Source organism: Hypanus sabinus, chromosome X1, assembly GCF_030144855.1.
Source record: "Hypanus sabinus isolate sHypSab1 chromosome X1, sHypSab1.hap1, whole genome shotgun sequence".
In the NCBI taxonomy this organism is placed as follows: Eukaryota; Metazoa; Chordata; class Chondrichthyes; order Myliobatiformes; family Dasyatidae; genus Hypanus; species Hypanus sabinus.
The window spans coordinates 11,941,836-11,964,566 of NC_082738.1; the positions used below are offsets into that span (position 1 = coordinate 11,941,836).

General features: G+C 44.3%; 1 protein-coding gene across 1 annotated transcript in view; it reads left to right on the top strand.

Moving 5' to 3' along the window:
- kcnh6a (potassium voltage-gated channel, subfamily H (eag-related), member 6a) overlaps positions 1-22,731 on the top strand; it is a 162,238-nt gene that overhangs the window by 106,078 nt on the left and 33,429 nt on the right. The window contains exon 7 of the mRNA XM_059956717.1: positions 12,990-13,037. Within this exon, the coding sequence (XP_059812700.1) occupies positions 12,990-13,037 (48 nt within the window). The remainder of the gene's footprint in view (positions 1-12,989; positions 13,038-22,731) is intronic.

A 22,731-nucleotide genomic window follows, 5' to 3' on the forward strand; every position in this document is an offset into this window, starting at 1 on the left:
TCCTCATTGGTACATTTACAAAAATTACAGTAAATCACTCTAAATACAAGTTAACTAATAGTATTATAATATGGTTACTTAAGCAGTGGGATGATAATACGAATTTCATATAGGCAATAAGCTAAAGTAAACTGCACTATAAGCACAACTAAGGTTATGAATAGTTCTTGTCCACTATTTATTCCCCAGCCCCATACTTTATATTTCAAATAATAGAAGTGTCTGTTGTTATATCAGTGCATGTCTTCTTTAGTGGTAGATCTTTGTATGTTTTTCCCCACATATCCTAACTGTGACCTCTACTTGGGAAGGTCCGTGTCATTGACAAGATTAATTCCAGGGCTCTCATTTCAACTGGGAGAAAATAAATCATCTGTTGTTATCAGCCTTACAAAGGTTTTAAATCATTCTCATATGGTCAACTTCTCCCTGTTTAAACACAACAGCCGGTTCTTTCCCTACAAATATTACCCAGTAAGTGTTACCATTTCCGTTTGTTGTGAACTCCCCGTTGCTGACTGGAGAATTTTGCATGTGCACCCATACTCTCCCTCCCACTATGGGAGCCCTTTCTTCAGCACCTCTTTCCTCCTCTGGGTCCTGGGGTAGACTTGATCATCGGGGGTGACAGTCTGCTCAGATTGTACAAGGTTTAGGATTGTACAGTCAGGTGTGACTTGGTGTCAATAGACAATAGGCAATAGACAGTAGGTGCAGGAGTAGGCCATTCGGCCCTTCTAGCCAGCACCGCCATTCACTGTGATCATGGCTGATCATACACAATCAGTACCCCGTTCCTGCCCTCTCCCCATATCCCTTGACCCCACTATCTATAAGAGCTCTATCTAACTCTGTCTTGAATGCATCCAGAGACTTGGCCTCCACTGCCTTCTGAGGCAGAGCATTCCACATATCCACCACTCTCTGGGTGAAAAAGTTTTCCCACATCTCTGTTCTAAATGGCCTACCCCTTATTCTTAAACTGTTCTGGACTCACCCATCAGCGGGAACATGCTTCCTGCCTCCAGTGTGTCCAATCCCTTAATAATCTTATATGTCTCAATCAGATCCCCTCTCATCCTTCTAAATTCCAGTGTATACAAGCCCAGTCGCTCCAACCTTTCAACGTATGACAGTCCCGCCATTCCGGGAATTAACTTTGCGAACCTACGCTGCACTCCCTCAATAGCAAGAATGTCCTTCCTCAAATTTGGAGACCAAAACTGCACACAATACTCCAGGTGGGGTCTCACCAGGGCCCCGTACAGCTGCAGAAGGACCTCTTTACTCCTATACTCAACTCCTCTTGTTATAAAAGCCAGCATGCCATTAGCTTTCTTCACTGCCTGAATAAATGAATAAAAGACAGATTCAATAAATGAATCTGTCTTTTCAAAAGTGCATTCATTCTCTCGGCCCTGGTGCCTGGGGTTAACAGAGTATCTGATATGAATGCCTTTGCTGGCAGCTCAGTCCTGAGAAATGAGACCCACTGTCTGGCTGGATTGCTTGTGGGTCCCCATAACAACAGATTAACTTCTGCAATCCCTTCAGTGTATGGTCATGATCAGTTTTCATACAAGGAATTGCAATTAAAATGCCTGAATAGGTGTCAACCACGGTGAGCAAGTATTTAAATCATCGCTGCTGTGTCGGGGTCCAGTGTAATTAATCTGCCATACCTGAGAGGGACCATTCCGCTTTTAATATGGGCAGTCAGCTTGTCGAGGAGTGCTCTCCCTTTAACCTGCTGACAAATATCACACACAGTAACAAACCCTTTAGTCATGTGTACAGGTGGTTGTATAACTTCCTGTTTACCCCATTCAGTAGTACCATGTCTCTAATCTCCTCCAACCCCCAAGGGCTTCCACCACTTTCACCCTGCAAACCTTGTACAGGTTTGTGGGCAACCCATTTCCCCAGCCATCAGTCCTTGATCTCGACTGACCCACCTAAACCTTCAGACCCCCTTCCACCCCACCTTTCCTAAATCCCTGCCCCTAAGCCTGATCATCAACTCTTCAAATGCATGGGATCATTGTAGTTCAAAATGAATCTACATCACAGACTCATACTCGATGTTTACAAGAAAGAGCACCATTAGAATTTTTAAAAGTCCATTTTAGTGCAAAGTGGTCATGATGTTGCTGATCTGTGGTGAGTAGAGTTGTGCCAGTTGGTTTAACAACCAGCTGTTCATGTACCTGGTGATGTGGGACTTCAAACCTCTGTACCTCCTGTCTAATGGCAGCTGTGAGAAAATGGGACAGGCAAGATGGTGGGGATCTTTGATGATGGGTGCTGCCACCTTGAAGCAACACTTCCGTAGATACAACTGATGGTGGAGAGAAATGAGAAAGTGATATATTGGGCAGAGTCCATTACTCTGTGCTTCTGAGACCTCCAGTTGTTTCCGGTTTTGTTTCATCAGGAGCTGTATCAGCTTGACTGGGGTGAGAAATGGATGTACTTAATGTTGCCCAGTAATCTGAGCTCAGGTGAGCTGGCAGGTTTGCTAGGTCTGTGTAGAGGGAGCTTCACCCTCTCCTCACTCCATTGTCTACTTCCCCAGCAGACTCTGTATCATCATCATCATCATATGTGCTGTCATATGACGAGGGTGATCATGGTCTACCCATGACCATGATTGTTCTTGGCAAATTTTTCCTACAGAAGTGATTTGCCATTGACTCCTGGGCAGTGTCTTTACAAGACGGGTGACCCCAGCCATTATCAATACTCTTCAGAGATTGTCTGCCTGGTGTCAGGGGTCGCATAACCAGGACTTGAGATCTGCACCGGCTGCTCAAGTGACCACCCACCACCTGCCCCCATGACTACACCTTATCCAAGGGTGACCTGCAGGCTGGTAGAGGGAAGGAGTGCCTTACACCTCCTTTGGTATCTCCACCCATATCAAATCATCACACAGTGCAGTGAGGTAGAACAAGGCGGAACAATAACAATACAGAATAAAGTGTAATGGCTGCAGAGAGAGTGCAGTGCAGGTAAACAATAAATTGCAAGATCATAATGAGAGAGATAATGAGGTCAAGAGTCCATCTTATCATTTTTGGGAACCATTTATTAGTCCTATAACAGCAGGGGTAGAAAGTGCTCTTCGGCCTAATTCTGACCATGATGTCTCTCCAAGCTAGTCCTAATTGTCCGTTTCGTTATAAACCTTTCCTACCCATGTACATGTTCACATGTCTGTCAGAAGTTGTTATTACAGCTGCCTCAACCACTTTGACAGCTCATTCTCTGTCAAATGTCATCCTCTTGGTGAAAAATGTTGCCCCTCGACTAATTGCAATGAGCTGCATGCTGGCAGAGTAGAAAGCGAGTGTTACTTGTCATCTATCCCATGCTAACTCAGCCTTGGCATGTCTTGATGCAACAGAACAGCAGCAGTATCCCATTCCGTCCTGTACTGGGAGTGCTTAGGAAACGGCAGGGTCAGAAACACTACCCCATCCCATTTCCCTCACCAGTCTCAAGCCTCAGAGTTTAACTCATTGTGAGGCAAGGTTTTACCTTAATTAACTGGTTCCATAAATTGTAATCATCTTCATGTGCCTCACAGTCGCCACCTGGTCAAGAGCTTATCCTGAAATAAGCACTATGTGAACGTGTGTGTAAACCTAATTACCTGATCAATACTGAACCAGAGTTTCTATATATTGATACCTCATTGGGATTGACTGTCCGTCTCAGTGCATGATGAGATTAACAATTAGTTTAATTAGTCTCTAGTTGTATTTCATATGAAGAAGCAGTGTCTTTAACAAATCATTTCTCCCTGATGAGTGGGAATTCATTGATGGAGAGGGGGCTTTCAGTATGGGGGGTTGGGCAGTATTACAGGGCAAAGGATCCTGATAAGATTGCCTTGCCTTTGGAGGTGGGAGGTGTTTGGACAGGAAAATTACATTAGGGTTGCTGAGAGCAGGTATCGGAAGAAGGACTTATATCCTACCTTTTCCTGGTGCTCCAATTTTTAACAAGCCCATGTTATCCTAAACTCTCCCTACCTTGTTTGTGTTTATCTTGGTATGCCTCTCAGCTTTCTTTGCATGATCAACTCTGTGTTTAAATCTTGCCCTCTTGTTTCCAGTGTCCGCTGTCATTCCTCGCGTCAGTCCTGATGTCCGCTGTCATTCTGTCTTCTGTCATTCCCTGTTGTTCCCCACTTCACCCACGGTATCCTCTGTCATTTCTCGTGTCGCCTCCGAGTCCCAAGCCTCCCCTCCTTTTTCTAACTTTATTTTACCTTTCACCTCTCTTGTCAAGCTAGTGTTGCTTCTGGCACGTTGATCTCCTCCTTTTGCGGGTCTATATTGGTCCTGTCTTCAGTTAAATTTGTTCCTAACACCTGCATCCAGATATAGTTTTATCTCCCAACAGTTTTGCTCAGTTTCCTACTATCAAACTCTGCCTTAGCCCAACAAAGTCAGCAGATGCAAAGTCTGGAAAATTGCTCATTGCTCATTTCTTCCATTTCAAACCCAGCTTTGAGTTTGATCATATCACGAGTGCCGTAGGAAAAATATTGTCTTGCTCTTAAATTATTAACTGTTTTGTCATCACTCATTGCTAATCCTAGGGCAGCCTGCCTTCCTCTTGTTTTCAGAACGGATTGTTATCGAAAAGTCTCAGGTTCGTTCAGTACATTCAGTCCCTTCTGAATTGATTTTCTCTGTGGGTAAATGATGCTTCCCATTGATATCTTCACCTTTTTGTTTCAAGTCTTTCACCCTGCATGAATGTTTTGTCCCTTTACTGTGCAGTCAGGAGACTTTGAGTTGGGTTCAGGCCAAATCAAGGCAACAGGGCCCAGGCCCAAGCGCATATTGAAGTGGCAGGGCCCATGTCTGAGAGCGAAGAATAAGCCAAGTTTTGGCTGATTTTAAACACCGGGCCAGATTGAAAAAGTCAGGGTGTTGCAACTGGAGGCGAGAGATGGGCCAATGTTCAGTTTGCTGCCTGACAAGGTTTACTTGTCTCTGCACTGAACCGAGGCTGTGGCCTGCAACTAATGGGCTCCTGGACCAGCTGTGACTGGTTTCCAGGCTGTGAACTCACTTCCGTGAACTAAAATTCTGAATGGTATTTGCTTACTGCTTATTGTTTGCACTTTGGGTGTTTGATGGTCTTTTTGATGGGTTCTATTGGGTTTCTTTGTTTTGTGGCTGCCTGGAAGCAGAAGAATCTCAAGGTTGTATATAGTGTCCATACTTTGATAATAAATGTACTTTGAACTTTGGTATTGTTCTAGGAGCCAGTGTTGACTTGTTGGACAAAAGGCCTCCTCATATTTCTAAGCACAGGATCTCTGCTGCCTGCTTTCCTTTCATTGTGGCCTCCAGTGCAACCTGTAACTGGATCTAAGGTTTGCTGTTGCAATGCTTGGGGTAAAAATGTCTTACCTGCTTTATTGTTGATCAGTATCTTGCAGTCTTCCACTATGGTCAGTGTAGTACACACCTGCCTGACTCACAATTACCATTCAGAGGTTGTGGGTGAAAGCTCAGTTTCTGATTTGAGTTGATAATCCTAGCTGGTGATCTAGTATATCACTTAAGCTGTTATCCTGCATTATTGCCTGTGAGAAGAATGCAGAGGGGCTTCAAGGGATACTTGCAGGATGTTTGAATGGGCAATGATGTGGCAGGTGAAACTTGATGTGGAAAAATATTAGGTTGTCACCATAAAAAGGAAGAAAAATAGTTTTGTTTTGAAATAGTCAGAGGTTCACTGATTCTTAACAAGGCAAGCTTGTTGTATGAATAGATATTGGGCCTGTGAAGACCTAAGAGATGGCAGATGCTAGTATATGGAGCAACAGATAAGAATCTGGAAGAACTTTGCTGGTAGATCAGTATCTGTGATGGGAAAGAAATTGTGAATATTTCAAAATTTAAAGTTCAAAGTAAAAATTATTATCAAAGTACATACAACCCTGAGATTCTTTCTCTGCGGGCACACTTAGCAAATCTATAGAACAATAACTTTAAACAGGATCAATGGACAACAAACTGTGCAAATGCAGACAATAAATAAATAGCAATAAATAACAAGCATGAAACAGCAAGATAAAAGAGTCCTTAAGTGAGTGTAGTTATCCCCTTTCTTTTCAAGAGCCTGATGGTTGAGGGATAATAACTGTTCCTGAACCTGGTGGTGTGAGTCCTGAGGCACTTGTACCTTCTACCTGACGGCAGCAGTGAGAAAAGAGCGTGTCCTGGGTGGGGGGATCTTTGATAATGGATGCTGTTTCTCTACAGCAATGTTTCATGTAGATGTGGTCAATGGTTGGGAGGGCTTTGTTGGTGATGTACTGGGCTAAATCCACTACCTTTTGTAAGATTTTCTGCTGAATGGCATTGGTGTTCCCACACCAGACCATAATGAAACCAGTCAGCACACTGTCCACCACAAATCTATAGAAATTTGTGAAGGTTTTTGATGACATGCCGAATCTCCACAGACTCCTGAGGAAGTAGAGGTGTAGTTGCGCTTTCTTTGCAATTACATGTATATGATAGACCCGGGGCTTTATGATGGGTGATGACTTCACATCAAAACATCAGCACTGAGTGGAGAGATGTGATGGCCAGCAGAGAAAGGAGAGGGAGAGTGAGAGAAAAGGAGACTGAAGAGGAGTGGAAGGCAGTTTGTGCCAGCTGCAGAGGTGGATGGCAATGAAAGATGGTTGAAGGGGTGCTGGGGGTTGGTTTATGAGGGAAAGGGAACAAAAATGGAGGACTGGAGGAATGTTGAAAAGAAAGAGGGTAAATGGGAGGGAGCAACAGGGAGAAAAATAACCCAGAGAGGAGAGGGCTACATACAATTTGAAGCCTCAGTATTCAATCCATTGGGTTGTAGACTTCCCAAGGAGAATGTGAGGTATGTCAACAAAGATGTCAACAAAATAGAGAGAGTACAGAGGAGATTCACTGGAATGTTACCTGGGTTTCAGTACCTAAGTTACAGAGAAAGGTTGAACAAGTTAGGTCTTTATTCTTTGGAGCGTAGAAGGTTGAGGGGGGACTTGATAGAGGTATTTAAAATTATGAAGGGGATAGATAGAGTTGACGTGGATAGGCTTTTTCCATTGAGAGTAGCGGAGATTCAAACAAGAGGACATGAGTTGAGAGTTAGGGGGGCAAAAGTTTAGGGGTAACCCGAGGGGGAACTTCGTTACTCAGAGAGTGGTAGCTGTGTGGAATGAGCTTCTGGTAGAAGTGGTAGAGGCAGGTTCGATTTTGTCATTTATAAAAAAATGGGATAGGTATATGGACAGGAGAGGAATGGAAGGTTATGGGCTGAGTGTAGGTAGGTGGGACTAGGTGAAAGTAAGCGTTCAGCAAGGACTAGAAGGGCTGAGATGGCCTGTTTCTGTGCTGTAATTTTTATATTATTATATGGTTATGTGGTATTGTTCCTCCAGTCTGCGTTGGGCCCTCAATTTTGTGGGGAGATTGAGCTTGTAGTGTCTAGAGATTAGAAGAAGGAGAGGTAATCCCATTGCAATGGCATAAAATTCTTGAGGTTTGACAATGTTGATGCAAGAAGAGTGTTTCCCCCAGCTGAGGTGTCGAGAACCAGGTAAAGGGTTGACCATTTGGACAGATAAGAAGCTTCTTCACCCTAGGATAGTGAGGCTTTGGACTTCTATCTTCAGGAGACCTGTGAAGGCCTGTTTTGTGTGATCAAGGGATTTCATATGTTAAGAGAATCGAATGGCATGAGGATGCAATGGCACCGGTTGGCCCACCTCTTGTTTCTGGTTTTTAACTTGCTCCTGGTTTTTAACTTGCTCCTGAGTTAGTTGGGTCACTATCACAACCTCCTGCATAAGGAGCAGACAGAATGGTTGCACCTGATGACAAGGTATCCACTGGTGTGGGAGACCTGGTAGTCAGGACTCCAACCTGCCAAGTTTTCTGCTGGCCACAAAATTGCCTGCTCACTGTTGCTACAAAACTCTCAGAAATGATGACTGAGATTGTGACAAGAAATCTGTATTCTTTGAAAGATGCTTATTAGGTGAGCAACTGGCATGCTTCTGAGCAAGATACAAGTCAGTGTGGAGATGAAGGTTACCTTTCCTACAATGATGCCCCAGTCTCCCTGTTAGACTCGTGATAAAATGAAATCCCTTTTTTCCAGTTACTTGGAAGGAATATGGATGGTGGGATGGAGGTATGTCTTTACCAAAGGAGATGTAAGGTGCTCCTTCCCTCCACTAACCTGCTGGTCACCCTTGAGCAAGGTGTATCACCTGCTTAGCCACTGACCCCCCACCCCCTCCACCTCTGGATCAGGGTCACATGAAACCATGGGACAAGATGGTGGGTGGTCGTTTGAGCAGCTGGTGCATGTCACAAGACCTGGTTATGCGACCACTGATGTCAGGCAGACAATCTCTGAAGAGTATTGATAATGCCCGTGGTCACCTGCCTTGTAAAGACACTGCCCAGAAGAAGGCAATGGCAAACCACTTCTGGAAAAATTTGCCAAGAACAGTCATGGTCATGGAAAGAGTGTTGAGGCATATAGTGAACATTGACTTCAGCAACCAATCTTCAGATTGGAATATGGATTGTAGATTAAATTTAAAATGCAGCTTGGAACTAGGAAACTGGTGCTTATCTGCATATGCATGAATGCCTTCGACATCCCATTGCATGAATGCGACAGTAATTAACGTTTGCTTTGGGTGTGTTGGTGGAAAGATCCAGGCATCTAAAAAATACATGTAACTCAAGAAAAGCATGATGAGGGCATTGTTACCTTTGTTCTTTAACGAGAGTATCATCACCCACGTCATATGACACGGTATATAATGATGATGATGAATTAGAAGGAATAAGACAGGAGTTCAGAAAGAATCATTAAAAATAAAACAAAACAAAGCCGGTGACATGAGAAATATCCTGGGAACAAGCGTGGGCCTGATTTGTGAAGCTGGGAATACGTGTTGCACATTGGTTTGTAGTTCTTTCCTCCAAGACAGCATCAGAGACTCAGAACATTTACCCTATTAAATGCAAAATCAGTTCAGACAGGATCAAAGTGCCTCCTGATCATTAAACTCACATTTTCAAGTTCCCGCCAGCCAGCCACCCTCTGCCTCTTTATGCTGATGCTGAATATGCAGCAACTCTCTTTCTCTCAATGTCCTTACTTTAACCAATGCCAAACAAAGGAAAAAGAATGGCTCCTGCTGGCCAGAGGGCTTTGTGCACAAGAAGCACAGCAGGTCTCTCTGTTGAACGTGCTGACTGTGCAAAGCCCTTTGAGAGTCACAGTGGCCACTGCATACACACAGCACCTGTCGCCTGACTTGTTCTTCAAATACAAATAATGAACTGTTGGGATGTTAAAAATGGGCAAGCAGTGTTCTCAGTCTTGCTCTCTCACTCTCAGAGAAGCTTCCTCCCATGTAGCGTGAGCGGTGCTGCATGAGGTCCAGTGGTGGGCACCAGGTTGTGCTGGGTTGAGAACCCTGAGGGCAGTCTGTACCTCTGGCCCACACTGCTGTCATTGCGAGTGTCTCAGCCAGCTCCTGATGAGATAGTCACCAGGCCCACACAACCCTGGCAAGGAGCTCTTTTACCTTTAACAGTCCAGCCCATCTGCTCCAAGGTCCATCCTGACTTGACACCAACCCTTCTCTCCCCTCCCCTGTGGCTGGACCAAACTCCACACCAGATGGTACAGCATCCAAAGTGATGCTCTACACCCCCTCCCCAGTCAGACATTGTAATGCCAGAAGTGCTGTCAGCTGAGGGACGTGGGTTGGGCCAGGAAAGTGGTATTGAGGCAGAAGATCAGCTGTGCTTTTAGGGAAGGTTGGAACTAGCATGATGGGCCCAATGGTCTCCTCCCTGCTTCACCACCTTCTGTAACTGTAACGTGAAGGAGTAAGTGAGCCTATAGGGCAGAAACAGAAATGACCAGGTTCACTCTGGCTGCTTGTAGTTTATCGATGTGCAATACTGAGAATTCCCAAGAAGGTATCATAGTCTCATCTCTAAGTCCTTTTATTTATAAAGTGGCTTTGTATGACTTCATCTATGCTCAGTGTAGATCCTCTGCTGTCTATCCCTGCAGTGCTAGTTGCCTCAAAATGACTGGACTGTACTCAGATTACACACAGTTCTGATAAGGGCCATTTACCTAAGGGTTAACTCTGTTTCCTTTTCTCTGTTTGGCCTGCAGACTGTTCTATTATTCTCTGCTTTTATTTCAGCTTCATCGGCAGTTTAACTGATGTCAGCTTCGCATTTCGATTTAAATTGCCTTCAGGTTCTCCCACCTGCTAAAGCAGTATTTCAATGCTCCAGGTTACCAGTCACGCCATGTCACTGCTGCCTGGTGCCACTTTGCCTCCTAGGCTTTCTGATCCTTTTCTAAATCTTCCCTCGATCTTATCAGAAGAGCAACGGATTGACAATCCATCCACCATAGCCAAACCCAGCAATTGCCCAGATTAGTTTATAGAGCATGAAACATTATGCATTGGTTCTCTTCTTTATTTTTCTTTTTGTTAGTTTTACTGTCTTGAGGCAAATTAGAGTGGATGAATGCCCGGGGCTTGACAATTTGTTCCCTCAAACCTTGTGTGAGGCTAGTGCAGAAATTGCAGGGGCCCTAGCAGAGATATTTAAATCATCCTTAGCGACAGGTGAGGTACCAGAGGAATTGGAGGATTAACTGATGTTCTTCTGCTGCTTAAGAAAGGCTGTACGAGTAAGCCAGGAAATTATATAGTTTTTCGAGGAGGATAAGTTGATGAAGGAAAGACAGTGGATGTTGTCCACATGGACTTTAGCAAGGCCTTTGACAAGGTCCCTCATGGGAGGTTGGTCAAGAAGATTCAGTTGCTTTGGGATTTGGGAATACAGATCCATAATTCATTGAAAGTGGTGTTACAGATAGATAGTGTCATAAAGCAAATTTATAGCACATTGGTCTTCATAAATCAAAATATTGAATGCAGGTGATGGGATGCTATGTTGAAGTTGTATAAGACGTTGGTGAGGCCTAATTTGGAGTATTGTGTCCAGTTTTGGTCACCTACTTACAGAAAAGATGTAAATAAAATTGAAAGAGTATATGCTGGGACTAGAGGACCTGAATTATAAGGAAAGACTGAATAATTTAAGACTTTATTCCCTGTAGTGTAGGACAATGATTGGAGATTTGATAGAGGTATACAAAATTATGAGAGGCCTAGATAGCATAAATGCAAACAAGCTTTTTCCACGGAGGTTGGGTGAGACTACAACTAGAAATAGATTAAGGGCAAAAAGTAAAATATTTAAGGGGAACATGAGGGGAAATCTCTTCACTCAGAGGATGGTGAGAGTCTGGAACAAGATGCCAGTGTAAGTGGTGGATTTGGGTTTGATTTTAAACATTTAAGAGAAGCTTAGATAAGTGCATGGAGGGAGATGGTCTAGGTGCAAGTTGATAGGACTAGGCAGAATAATAGCTCGGCATGGACGAGATGGGCCAAAGGGTCTGTTTCTATGCTGTAGTTCTCTATGACACTATTTCCAAATCAGGGTGAAGTGAGACTTGGAAGGCAACCTGCAAGTAGTTGTGTCCTCCCATGCCCTTATCCTCAAGGTCAGCAAAGTCATAAGTTTGGGTGGTGTTATCTGAGTAGCCTGGTAAAGTTATACACAAAGTAACTGGCCCTCTGACCCACCGTGTCCATAACAATCATCAGACCCCATCTATCTTAATCCCATTTCCCAGCACTTGGTCCTTAATCTGGTATATGTTATGCCTTGTTTGATTCAAGTGCTCGTCAACGTTCTTTCTAAATGTTTTGGCAGTACCCGTCCCTTCTAGTTTCTCGAGTTCCAAAATGCTCACCCACCTAAACTTCAACTAATTTGTCCATTATGTCCTGTGAGATTAGTTCTAGTACTGTCCCTTCTCTCATAGGGCTAGCTACACACTAGCTCAGAAATTTCTTTTGGATACAATTTAAAAATTCTGTTCCCTCTAAACATCACAAATTAAGGTGATCCCAGTTACTTCCCTTACCTGATTGTCCTACATCTCCCTGAGTTCCCTATATGACTGCTGGCTGTTGAGAAACCCATCGTCTCACTCTAGCAAAGTGATTGCTCCTTTCTTATTTCTAAGCTTGACTCATATCACCTCATTTGAAGAGTTTTCTGAGACATCCTCTCTCATTACTGCTGTGACAGCTTCTTTAAACAATATACTCTTTTACTCCATCTCCTGTCATACCTGCAGATTTTACACCTGGGATGCTGAGTTGCCAATCCTGCCATATCTCTACTATTGCAACAATATCACATCAAAGCTGTAGATTCACCTGCTTTACAGGTCAAGTTCCTTACACGAAAACTGTTGCAGTTTGGGCTTTGAATTCCCCCATGTGCGGCCTTTACCACACCTGCCCCCTGCACTGGTTAAGTTTATTTTTCCCTATGTTTGACTTTATCTCCCCATCAACAGTACATCTACTCTGTACCATTCCCATGCCAAATTAGTTTAAAGCAGGGCTTCCCAACCTGGGGTCCACGGACTCCTTGGTTAATGCTACGGCTCCATGACATAAAAGAAGGTTGGGAACCCCTGACTGAAACCCTTCACAACAGAATGAGAAAATTTCCCTGCATGGATTCATTCTGCTGGATTCATTCTGGTTCAGGTGCAACCCATTCAGCTGGTATAGGTCCCGTCTTCCCTAGAATGGTCCCAGAGATCCAAAATCCTACAACAGTGTATCCCACACTATCACTTTGGTCACACATTCATCTAGCCTATCCTCCTATTCCTACACTCTTTAACATGGCACCAAAAATAATCCAGAGATTGTAGCCAGAAAAGTCCTGCTATGTAATCAATGACATAGCTCCCAAGATTTGTGTTGCAGGACTTTACCCATGTTGTTGGTGTCAATGTGTACCATAACCTCTCTCCCCTTTCAGAATGTCCTGCAGCCTCTCTCAGAAATTCATGACCTTGGCACCTGGGAGGTAAGAGAGCATTGGAGAATCTTCTTTGTGGCCACACAGGATTGCTTGTCTGCTCCCTCACGATCAAATCCCATATCACCACAGCTGTCGTAGTCCCTCCAGCCTACAGCTCTCCCCACCCCTTGTGCAGCCTTGGCTGTTGATGCTTTTTCCTGGGAAACCATCCTGTCCAACTATGTTCAACATAGTCTGTCTGAGAGGGGTTTGGCCACAGGGGACTCCTGCATCTTCTGCTCTGCCTGGTGGTCACTGTTGCTTTTCTCCCAGTGCAGCTGATAAGTGTGGGATGACCACCTCATTTACTATTCACATACTTAAGGTGAGGGATTGGGGTCTTTCTCACGGATGGGGCTGCACTTATTCAGGGAAGTGGAGAGTGTTCCATCATATTACTGACTTGTCCTGAAAAATGAACGAATAAAGGAGAAACAAACTGAGACCCCTCTTTCAGAAGACGGGGATGTTTCTGGAAGTCTCGTTCTGCCCCGCGATCCACCACCATCGTGACTTGGTGTGGTCAGCCTGCTCGGCTCAGAGCTGAGATATTGGTTGTAGGATTGATTAGCTCTGCCTGTCGTCGGCTGCTTTTGCCGTGTTGCAGCTCAGCTCGTGTTGTCATGTCACCCTTCCATGCACCTGATGCTGCTCCAGGCACCCCCTCTGCATTCATCAATCACTGATTCAATGCACTGTAAGAAGATGTACGTAAACCTTATACGTTACATTTCACATCATTGCTCCTCTGAGTCTGTCACCAAGGGTCGTCGCCAGAGCGGCCCACAATGTGAGGGGATGGAAAGCACTTTGCTTGAGCATCTCATCCGCAAGACAGGGCCTTCACCATTGCCGTGCTCCTCCAGGGCTACCTTTCTGAACATCAGATCAGAGTACATCTCCACTGGACCATAGTTGATAAATTCGTCAAGTGACATCATATCATGGCTTATCCATGTTTGTTCTGTTAGGAGGTGGTTCATATTCATGCTTCCCCTCCCCCAGCCCCTATATCATTACTCCTGGGAATCTTTCACCCCTCCCATCTTCCAGTCCAAACATCAGTACGTCCTAGTCCCCTTCCCTCCCATTCACCATACCAGTCAATCTGGGTTTCTCCTCTCTTGTCCCTTCCCTTCCCTTCCCAGCCTTACATCAGTCAGTCGCGGGATCCCTGCACATTCTAGCCCCCACATCAGTCAGTTCTGAGACCCCTCTCCCATCTCCCCATTAGAGCAGAGACCTAGGTCCTTGCCTTGCTCATATTGGGGGTGCAGATTTGGATCTTCCTTCTCCTTCATTCTCTATATGGGAAGACCTATCAGACTAGCGATGCTGAAATGATGTCTCTCCCTTTTCATTCGTGCTGATGTCAAGCGCACTGCCGCCAGCCCAGAGCTGGAGTGTGTTGAGATCTGGAGCTCTCCACCTTACCTGCCAGGGAAGCCACACGCAAGCAAAATTTTAAAAATAGCTTTGGACAGTGCTTTTGAAAATCTGCTTCATGTGATGCATTATCCCAGCGGTTGGGAGAATATAATCAATTCATTTTTTGTCTCTGCATAAAATTTATGTCTTAATGCTGCTTCAGTGCATGTGGTCCACACCAATTCTTGATTTTAATTCATGTTCCAATTAATTGCATTCTGATCTCTGATTCACGCAAAATGCTGTTGAGACTGAGAATCAAAAAAAATTTCAATACAGAGATTGCCAGGGTATGGACGAGTGGTGAATAAATGGAGCTGCTGCAGAGCATGCGTGATCTAAATATAGGAAGGAACAGGCAGAAGGGGCTAAGCAGCCGGTTCCCACGTTACTGAGGAGATGAGAAGCTGAGCAGGTTCATTGTGCAGGGGTGGAGATGCCATTCCGTGATAGGAATATTGCGGATTAATGTGTCCACGGGCCAGTCCTCAACTCTTTAAATCACAAAATGATCAAATAAGTGAATCAGAGCATTAGGTTTGCCAACATTTTAGGATTGTCCTTGACAATGTTTTCCTCTAATATTTTTTACAGCTGCACGGACCAACCATTACTTTGAGCATGAAATTTTTACACGGCCTGAAAAGTACACGGCACTTATTGTGTTTTTTTTGGTAATACTCACATCAAGCAAACAAACCACAGCTCACAAATAAACGGTATCAGGCAATCAAAATAACTGACAGGCACAATGGTAAAAGTAAGATGTTTTGACTAGATGGTGTCAGTGTTCAGCAGGCCCGCAGTTTATTAACACTGAGCTACCAACTTCCATTCTGTGTTTATTGTTGCAATTTGTAACAGTGTTGTTTGAAATATTGACAATGTAAATACATTGAAGCTCTAAAATGTTTCAAAGTAAAGGTTGTGGCATGTTTATTATTCAGAAAATGTGTAGATTATATTCATTAACACCTAATTAATTAGAGTATTTCCCAATTATTAATATAGATTTTAAAATTATATTAGCATTGTTTCAAAATTATATTAACTTTATATAAAAGAACATTCCAGCTGCGCACAACAAAGGCTACATGCATGGGAGCATTTCATTTGCTGTGTGGCCACTCACCTGTGCAGCTCAGAGGGATCGGTAGTCCTTGAGTTGAGGATTAATCTGCCAAATACAATTATAAGGGATCCTGGAGAAAGTTTTTATTTTGTAGTTTATTAGTTGCAGTTCTGGAGGCTGATTGTCTGGGTGAGGCTGCTGCTGCTGGAGGTGGGTGGTGGGAGGTCAGAGAGCTACTGCAGATAGCTTGTATTCAAACCCCACTTCTGGTCCCATCTGTGTGGAGCTTGCACATTATTCCTATGACCATATGGGTTTTCTGCAGGGGTTCCACTTACTTCCCATGTCCCAAAGGCGTGCTGGTGCAGAGGTTAACTGGCTGCCGTAATTTGTCCCTAAATAAGACGAAGTAGGAGAGAGAATGGGTTTCAAAGGTCAGAGAAATGTATACAATATACATCCTGAAATGCTTTTTCTTCCCAACCATCCACGAAAACAGAAGATTGCGTCTAAAGACTGGTAGGAACTAGCTGGGAGAATGGGATTATTAGATTGTTCTGAGAGCTGGCATTGACTCAATGGGTTGAGAGCCTCCTTCTGTATCATTGAAACATAGAGAATGAGAACAGGTGTAGATCATTTGGCCCTTTAAGCTTGCTGTGCTGTCCAATGTGAACATGAGTGATCATTCAAAATTTGATTCCTATTTTCTAACCACATTCCTTGAACCCTATAGCCCTAAGAACAATGTCTAATTGTATCAGGATTGTATTCAATCATCTGGCTTCAGCTGCATTCTGTGGTAGATGCAAAGAAATTTCTCCTCATCTTAGTCTAGCATGACTCACCCCTCTATCCTTATCCTGTGAGCCATGGTCCTGGACCACCTAGCCATCAGGAACGTCCTTCCTTACCATCCCATTAGAAATTTGTAGGATTCCATACGCTCCTCTTCCATTATTCCAAACTCTAGCTTTTTACCTTGTTAAGCTGATCTCTCCTCATATGTCAGTGCAGCTGCCCCAGAGACCAGTCTGAAGAGCATTCACTGAACTCCTTCCAGGCAGAAAACTATCTTCCTTAAATGATAAGGCCAAATCTACACACGTTACTCAAGGTATGACCAACATACTATCTGCCTCCTCAAGCACCTGCTGACCCCATGCAGACTATCAGTGATCAAGGAACAAGGACACCCAGGTCTCCCTGCACCTTCCCCTTCTCCAATCTATTGCCATTCTGATGATAATCTAGCTTCCTACCACTGCCACCAAAGCTCACGCTTACACACGTTACCCTTCAGCTACTGCATATCTACCCACTTCCTCAGCCTGGGCATCTCTGCACGTTCCTCATGGTTTATCCTCCCACCCGGCTTAGACCTGAAGATTTCACATTGAATTCCCTCATCAAGTCCTCATAAATTGATTATAGTTGGGACAGCTTGAGACATCACATCCTGACCTGCAGAGAAATTTGGGGCGAGACGGAAATTGTCATGGTCCATGTGGGCACCAATGATGTAGGAAGAACAAGGAAAGGGGTTCCACAGAGGAAACGTGAGCAGCTAGAAGCTAAATTATAATGCAAAACTAAAAAGATGATAATCTCTGGATTTTTACCTGAGCCAAATGCAAATTAGCACAGGGTTAATAAGATTAGAGAATTAAATTCATGACTCAGAGATTTGTGTGGGAGATGTGGAATTGAATTTGTGGGACATTGGCACAGTATTGGGGAAGGAGGGAGCTGTTACAGTGGGATGAGCTCCACGTAAGCCATGCTGGGACCAGGGCCTTGGCAAATCACATAATGAGGGTTATGGATAGGGCTTGATGTAAATAGTAGATTTTGTAGGAGGGGGTGGTTTCAACAGCTTGGGAAAGTAAGGATAAAGTAAAACGAAAGGAGAGTGCAGAAGAGTTTTCTGAAGTCTCCAGAATAAAGAATAGGACAAAATATTTAGAACAGAATAAAAAATTAACTTCAGGCAACATGGATACAAAATTGAAAAGAAGTGTGGTGAATGAAGGATGGAAGGTGTTATATTTCAATGCAAACACAATACTGAATAAAGTAGATTATCTTGTAGCGCTGTTAGAAATTGACAAATATGATGCTGTGAGCATCAGATTCATGTTTGAAAGAAAATTGCAGCTGGGGCTTAACATCCAAGGTCACACATTGTATCAAAAGGACAGGCAAATGGACAGATGGGTTCAAGTAGTAAAAGAAATGAAATCAGGCCATTAGAAAGAAGTAACATTGGGTCAGAAGTGTAGAATCCTTGTGAGTAAAATTAAGAAACTGCAAGGGTAAAAAGACAGTGATGGGAGTTATATACAGGGCTCCAAATTGTAGCCAGGATGTGGCGTACAAATTAAAATAGGAGATAGAAAAGGCATGCAAAAAGAACAATGTTACAATGGTCATGTAGAATTTCAATATGCAGGAAGGCTGGGAAAATAAGATTGGTGTTGGATCCGAGAGAAATAGTTTGTACAGCAGCTTATAGTCAAACCCATTAGGGAAGAAGCAATTCTGGGTCGAATGCTGTGTAATCAACAAGATTTGATTAGGGAGCTTAAGGTAAAGGAATCCTTGGGAGGCAGTGATCATAATATTATAGAATTAATCCTGCAGTTTGAGAGGGAGAAGCTAAAATTGGATATATTGGAATTACATTTGAGTAAAGGTAACTGCAGAGGCAAGAGAGACAAGCTGGCCAAAGTTGATTGGAAGGGGACACTAGCAGGGCTAGAATGGCCTAGAATGGCTAGAATGTTCTAGCCAACAATGGCTAGAAATTCTGGGAGGAATTTGGAAGACGCAGGATCAGTTCATCCCAAAGAAATTTTATAAAGGGAGGATGAGGCAACCATGGCTGACAAGTAAAGTCAAAGACAGCATAAAAGTGAAAGAGCAGGCATATAATAGAGCAAAGGTAGTGGGAAGCTTGATGATTGGGAACCTCAACAGAAGGCAATTGAAAAAGCAATAAGGAGACAAAAGATGAAATATGAAGACGCACAAGCCGATAATATAAAAGCGGACACCAAGTTTTTTCAGATACATGAAGAGTAAAAGAGCAGTGAGTGGATATTGAACCACTGGAAAATGACACTGTTGAAGTAGTATTGGAATATAAACAAATAGTGAATGAACTGAATAAGTATTTTGAATCAGTCTTCACTCAAGGAAGATACCAACAGTCTGTCAGAAATTCGGAGTGTCAGTGGCAGAAGTGAGTGTAGTTGCTATTACGAAGGAGAAGGTGCTTGGGAAGCTGAAAGATTTGAGGGTAAATCTAGACTAGTTTGACAAGGTGCCACACATGAGGCTGCTAAACAAGATAAGAGTTTATGGTATTACAGGAAAGATACTAGCAAGGACAGAAGATTGGCTGACTGGCAGAAAGCAACAAGTGGGAATAAAGGGGACCTTTTCTTGTTTACTGCCAGTGACTTGTGGTGTTCTGCAGGGGTCAGTGTTGTGTTTGAAAAATATTTTTTCTTTCAATACAGAAGGAAGCTGTTTATCCTGCTGAATCAATGCAAGCTCGAGGAATACACCTGTCAGTCCCATTCACCACTGTAATTTTACCGCTCTCACAAGCCATTTAATACACTGGTTCCTTGTAGCATCTAAAAATCTTTCCTCATTTCCCAGGGTCCTCAATTACTAAATTTTGTCTGCTTTTAGAAACAAGCCCCTTATCACCACAACACTGCCACCAGTTGAAGGTTTTAAATTCTCCCAGCACTGATAGCTCTCCAAGCGAGAGAAGGAATAGAGTGGTTAATTGGCTCACAAAGAACTGAAGAGTTACTACAGATGTAATAAAAAGACAGACATATGACCTGTGACAGACATGAGGACTCTCTCTGATGTTTTAGTGATGCAGTCCACAGCAAAATGTCAAGGCACTGCACATGGGCATAAATGTCTTTTTCCACCTTCAACCAGCCATTGCCAACACAGAGGATCCATCTTGAGGAGCTCTCTAACTGCTACACAAGAAATTCTGCAGGTGCTGGAAATCCGGAGCAACATACACAAAATGTTGGAGGAACTCAGCAGGTCAGGCAGCATCTGATGATGATGGTGACATTTGACTGTCTTGAAGGACAAAGAAACTTCGCTGCAAACAGAATCATGGGAATGACCTCTCCAGGGCACAAGCCTGGGTGAAAGGCATGGAGATCTAGGGACGCCCAGCTGTCAAGATCCCCCTCTCGGCCTCACTGGTGTAGTCCAAAGGAAAGCTTATGAAGCAGTATGTTTGGCACCAGCTTGGCTGCAGGAGCTCCTGGAAGGATGTACAGTGATACCAGCCGCCTTCAGGCCCCACTCCGGATTTGCTGTCTGGGTTTTACTCCCATACCCTTTGTCTCTCCCAAGGCTGCCCACAAGGCAGTGGGGTTATTTACCCATAGCTCGGGATCTGGTTCACAAGCACTAGGGCGTGTCCACACACCAGTGGGCCTATGTGCTACACGTGCAGGGGCCAGACCTCCTCCCCGTCCTCTGTCATTCATCCTGAGTCCAAAAGGAGTTCAGTTTCCAAGTGTCGCCAATGAGGAGGGCACTATACGAGGCTTTTTGTTGGAGAGGCAGGGAGAGACTTACACATTCAGCTCTCCTTTTGGCAAGACTGCTAGTCAGCAGTGGAAGCTGAAAGTGAGGGGTGACAAACACGACCCACTACACTACCACACCAGACGCACTACAACAACCATTTTGACCCACAGCTTCTACGGAGAGGAATAAACGGTCAACATTTAAGGCCAAGATCCTTCATCAGTACTGGAAAGGAAGGGGGAAAATTCCAGAATAAGAAGTTGGGGGAGGGGAAGGAAGACAAGCTGGAAGGTGATAGGTGAGACCAGGTCAGTGATAGAGGGGCTATGAAGTAAGAAGCTGGGAGGTGATAGGTGGAAAAGGCAACAGGCTGGACATGAAGCAATCTGATGGAAGAGGAGAGTGGATCATGAGAGAAAGGGAAAGACGAGGGGCACCGGGGGAGGTGATAGGTAAGTGAGAAGAAGAGCTAAGGATCCAGCATGGGGAATAGAAGGGGGAATGGTGAAGGGAAAAATTACTTTAAGCTGGCAAAAATTGATATTCATGCCATCAGGTTGGAGGCTACCTAAGATGGAATATGAGGTGTTGTTCCTTCACCCTGAGAGAGTGTCCTCATTGTGGCAGAAGAGGTGGCCATGGGACTGACGTGAGACTGGGAGTGGAGACTGGAATTAAAATGGTTGGCCATCAGGAAATTCTGCTTTTTGTAGATGGAACAGAGGTGCTTGACAGAGCAGTTCCTGAAATTATGTTGGGCTACACCTTACCAATGTAGAGGAGGCCGCGTCAGAAGCACTGGATGCAATAGATGACCCTAACAGATTCACAGGTGAAGTATTGCCTCACCTGAAGGACTCTTTGCGGCCCTGAATGGAGGCAAGGGAGGTGTAGGGGCAGGTGTAGCATTTCAGTCACTTGCAGGGATACGTGCCAGGAGGAAGGTTTGTGGGGAAGGGTGACTGGACAAGGGAGTCGTGAAGGGAGGATCTCTGCAGAAAGTGGAGAATTGGGGGGGGGGGGGGGAGAAGTAAAAATGTGTTTGGTGGTAGGATCCCATTGAAGATGGTGGAAGTTGCAGAGAGTGATGCGTTGGATGCAGAGGCTCATAGGGTGGTAGGTGAGGACAAGAGGAACTCTATCACTGGTAAGGCCGTAGGAAGATGGGGTGAGTGGGGATGTCTGGGAATTGGAGGAGATGCAGGTGAGGGCAGCATCAACAGTGGAGGAAAAAGAAATCCCATTCTTTGAAGAAGGAGGACATCTCTAATGTCCTGAAAAGGAAAGCCTCATCCTGAGAACAGATGTGGCAGAGACAAAGGAACTGAGAAAAGAGAATAGCATTTTTTACAGGGAGACAGGATGTGAAGAGGTATAGTTCAGATAACCATGGGAATCAGTAGGTTTATAAAAGATATCTGTCGAGAGTTTATCTCCAGAGATGGAAACAGAGAAAGAGGAGAGAGGGGTCAGAAATGGACCAAACGAATTTGAGGGCAAGGTGGAATTTGAAGGCGAAGTTGATGAGCTCAGCAAGGGTGCATGAAGCAGTTGTCAATGTAGTGGAGGATGAGTTGAGCAAGGAAAGCTTGGAACATGGACTGTTCTACATAGCCTGCGAAAAGGCTGGCATAGCTGGGGCCCGTGCAAGCGCCCATGGCTACCCCTCAAGTTTGGAGAAGGAGGAAGGAGCCAAAGGAGAAGTTATTGAGGGTGAGAACAAGTTCCTCCATTTGGAGGAGGGGTCTGTCAAGCACAGATCTAAATATCCTGTTTCAAGGGGTTGCCAAATGTTTCCTGTCCATTGCCATCCCAATCACCTCAATCCATTAATGAGCCATTCAGAATGAACAAATACCTCAACCACCTCCTTGATTGGATGATATAGTGTGACCCTCATCTCTGGCCTTATGTAGTTTTGGTTTGTCCTGTTTGGACAGCTACTGGCAAGCCATGCTGATAACACTAGATGAATTGTCTTCTGTATATTGGGATCTGTCTTCCCATTCTCTGCACTCTTCCCACTCCTGTTCTGACGTGTCAGTCCATGGTCTCCTCTTGTGCTATGATAATGCCACCCTCAGGGTGGAGAAGCAACACCTTTTATTCTGTCTGGGTTGCCTTCAACCTGATGACATGAACATTGTTTTCTCCTTACAGTTCAAAAAAATTCCCTCCCCTCTCCTATTCACTCTCTTGCCTCTTCTCACCTGCCTATCACCTCCCCCCCTCTTCCCTTCCTCCTTCCTTTTCTCTGATGGTCCACTCTCCAATCAGATGCCTTCCTCTCCAGCCCTTTACCTTTCCTGCACACCTGACTTCACCTATCATTTTCTCCTCCTTCCCCTTCCCCCACCATTTTATTCTGGTGTCTTCCCCCTTCCCTTCCAGTCCATAAGAAGGGTCTCAGCTATTGACTTATTTCCATAGGTGCTGCCTGACCTGCTAAATTCCTCCAGCATCTGCAGAAGATTTTGTTTTTACAGTTCACAAGGTGCCTCTTGGTTAAAGAATACTGCCTCAACATCCTTTCCATCTTTAAGTTCAAAGTAAATTTATTATAAGAGTACATAGAGTATAAGTTACCATATACAACTTTGAGATTCATTTTCTTGCAAG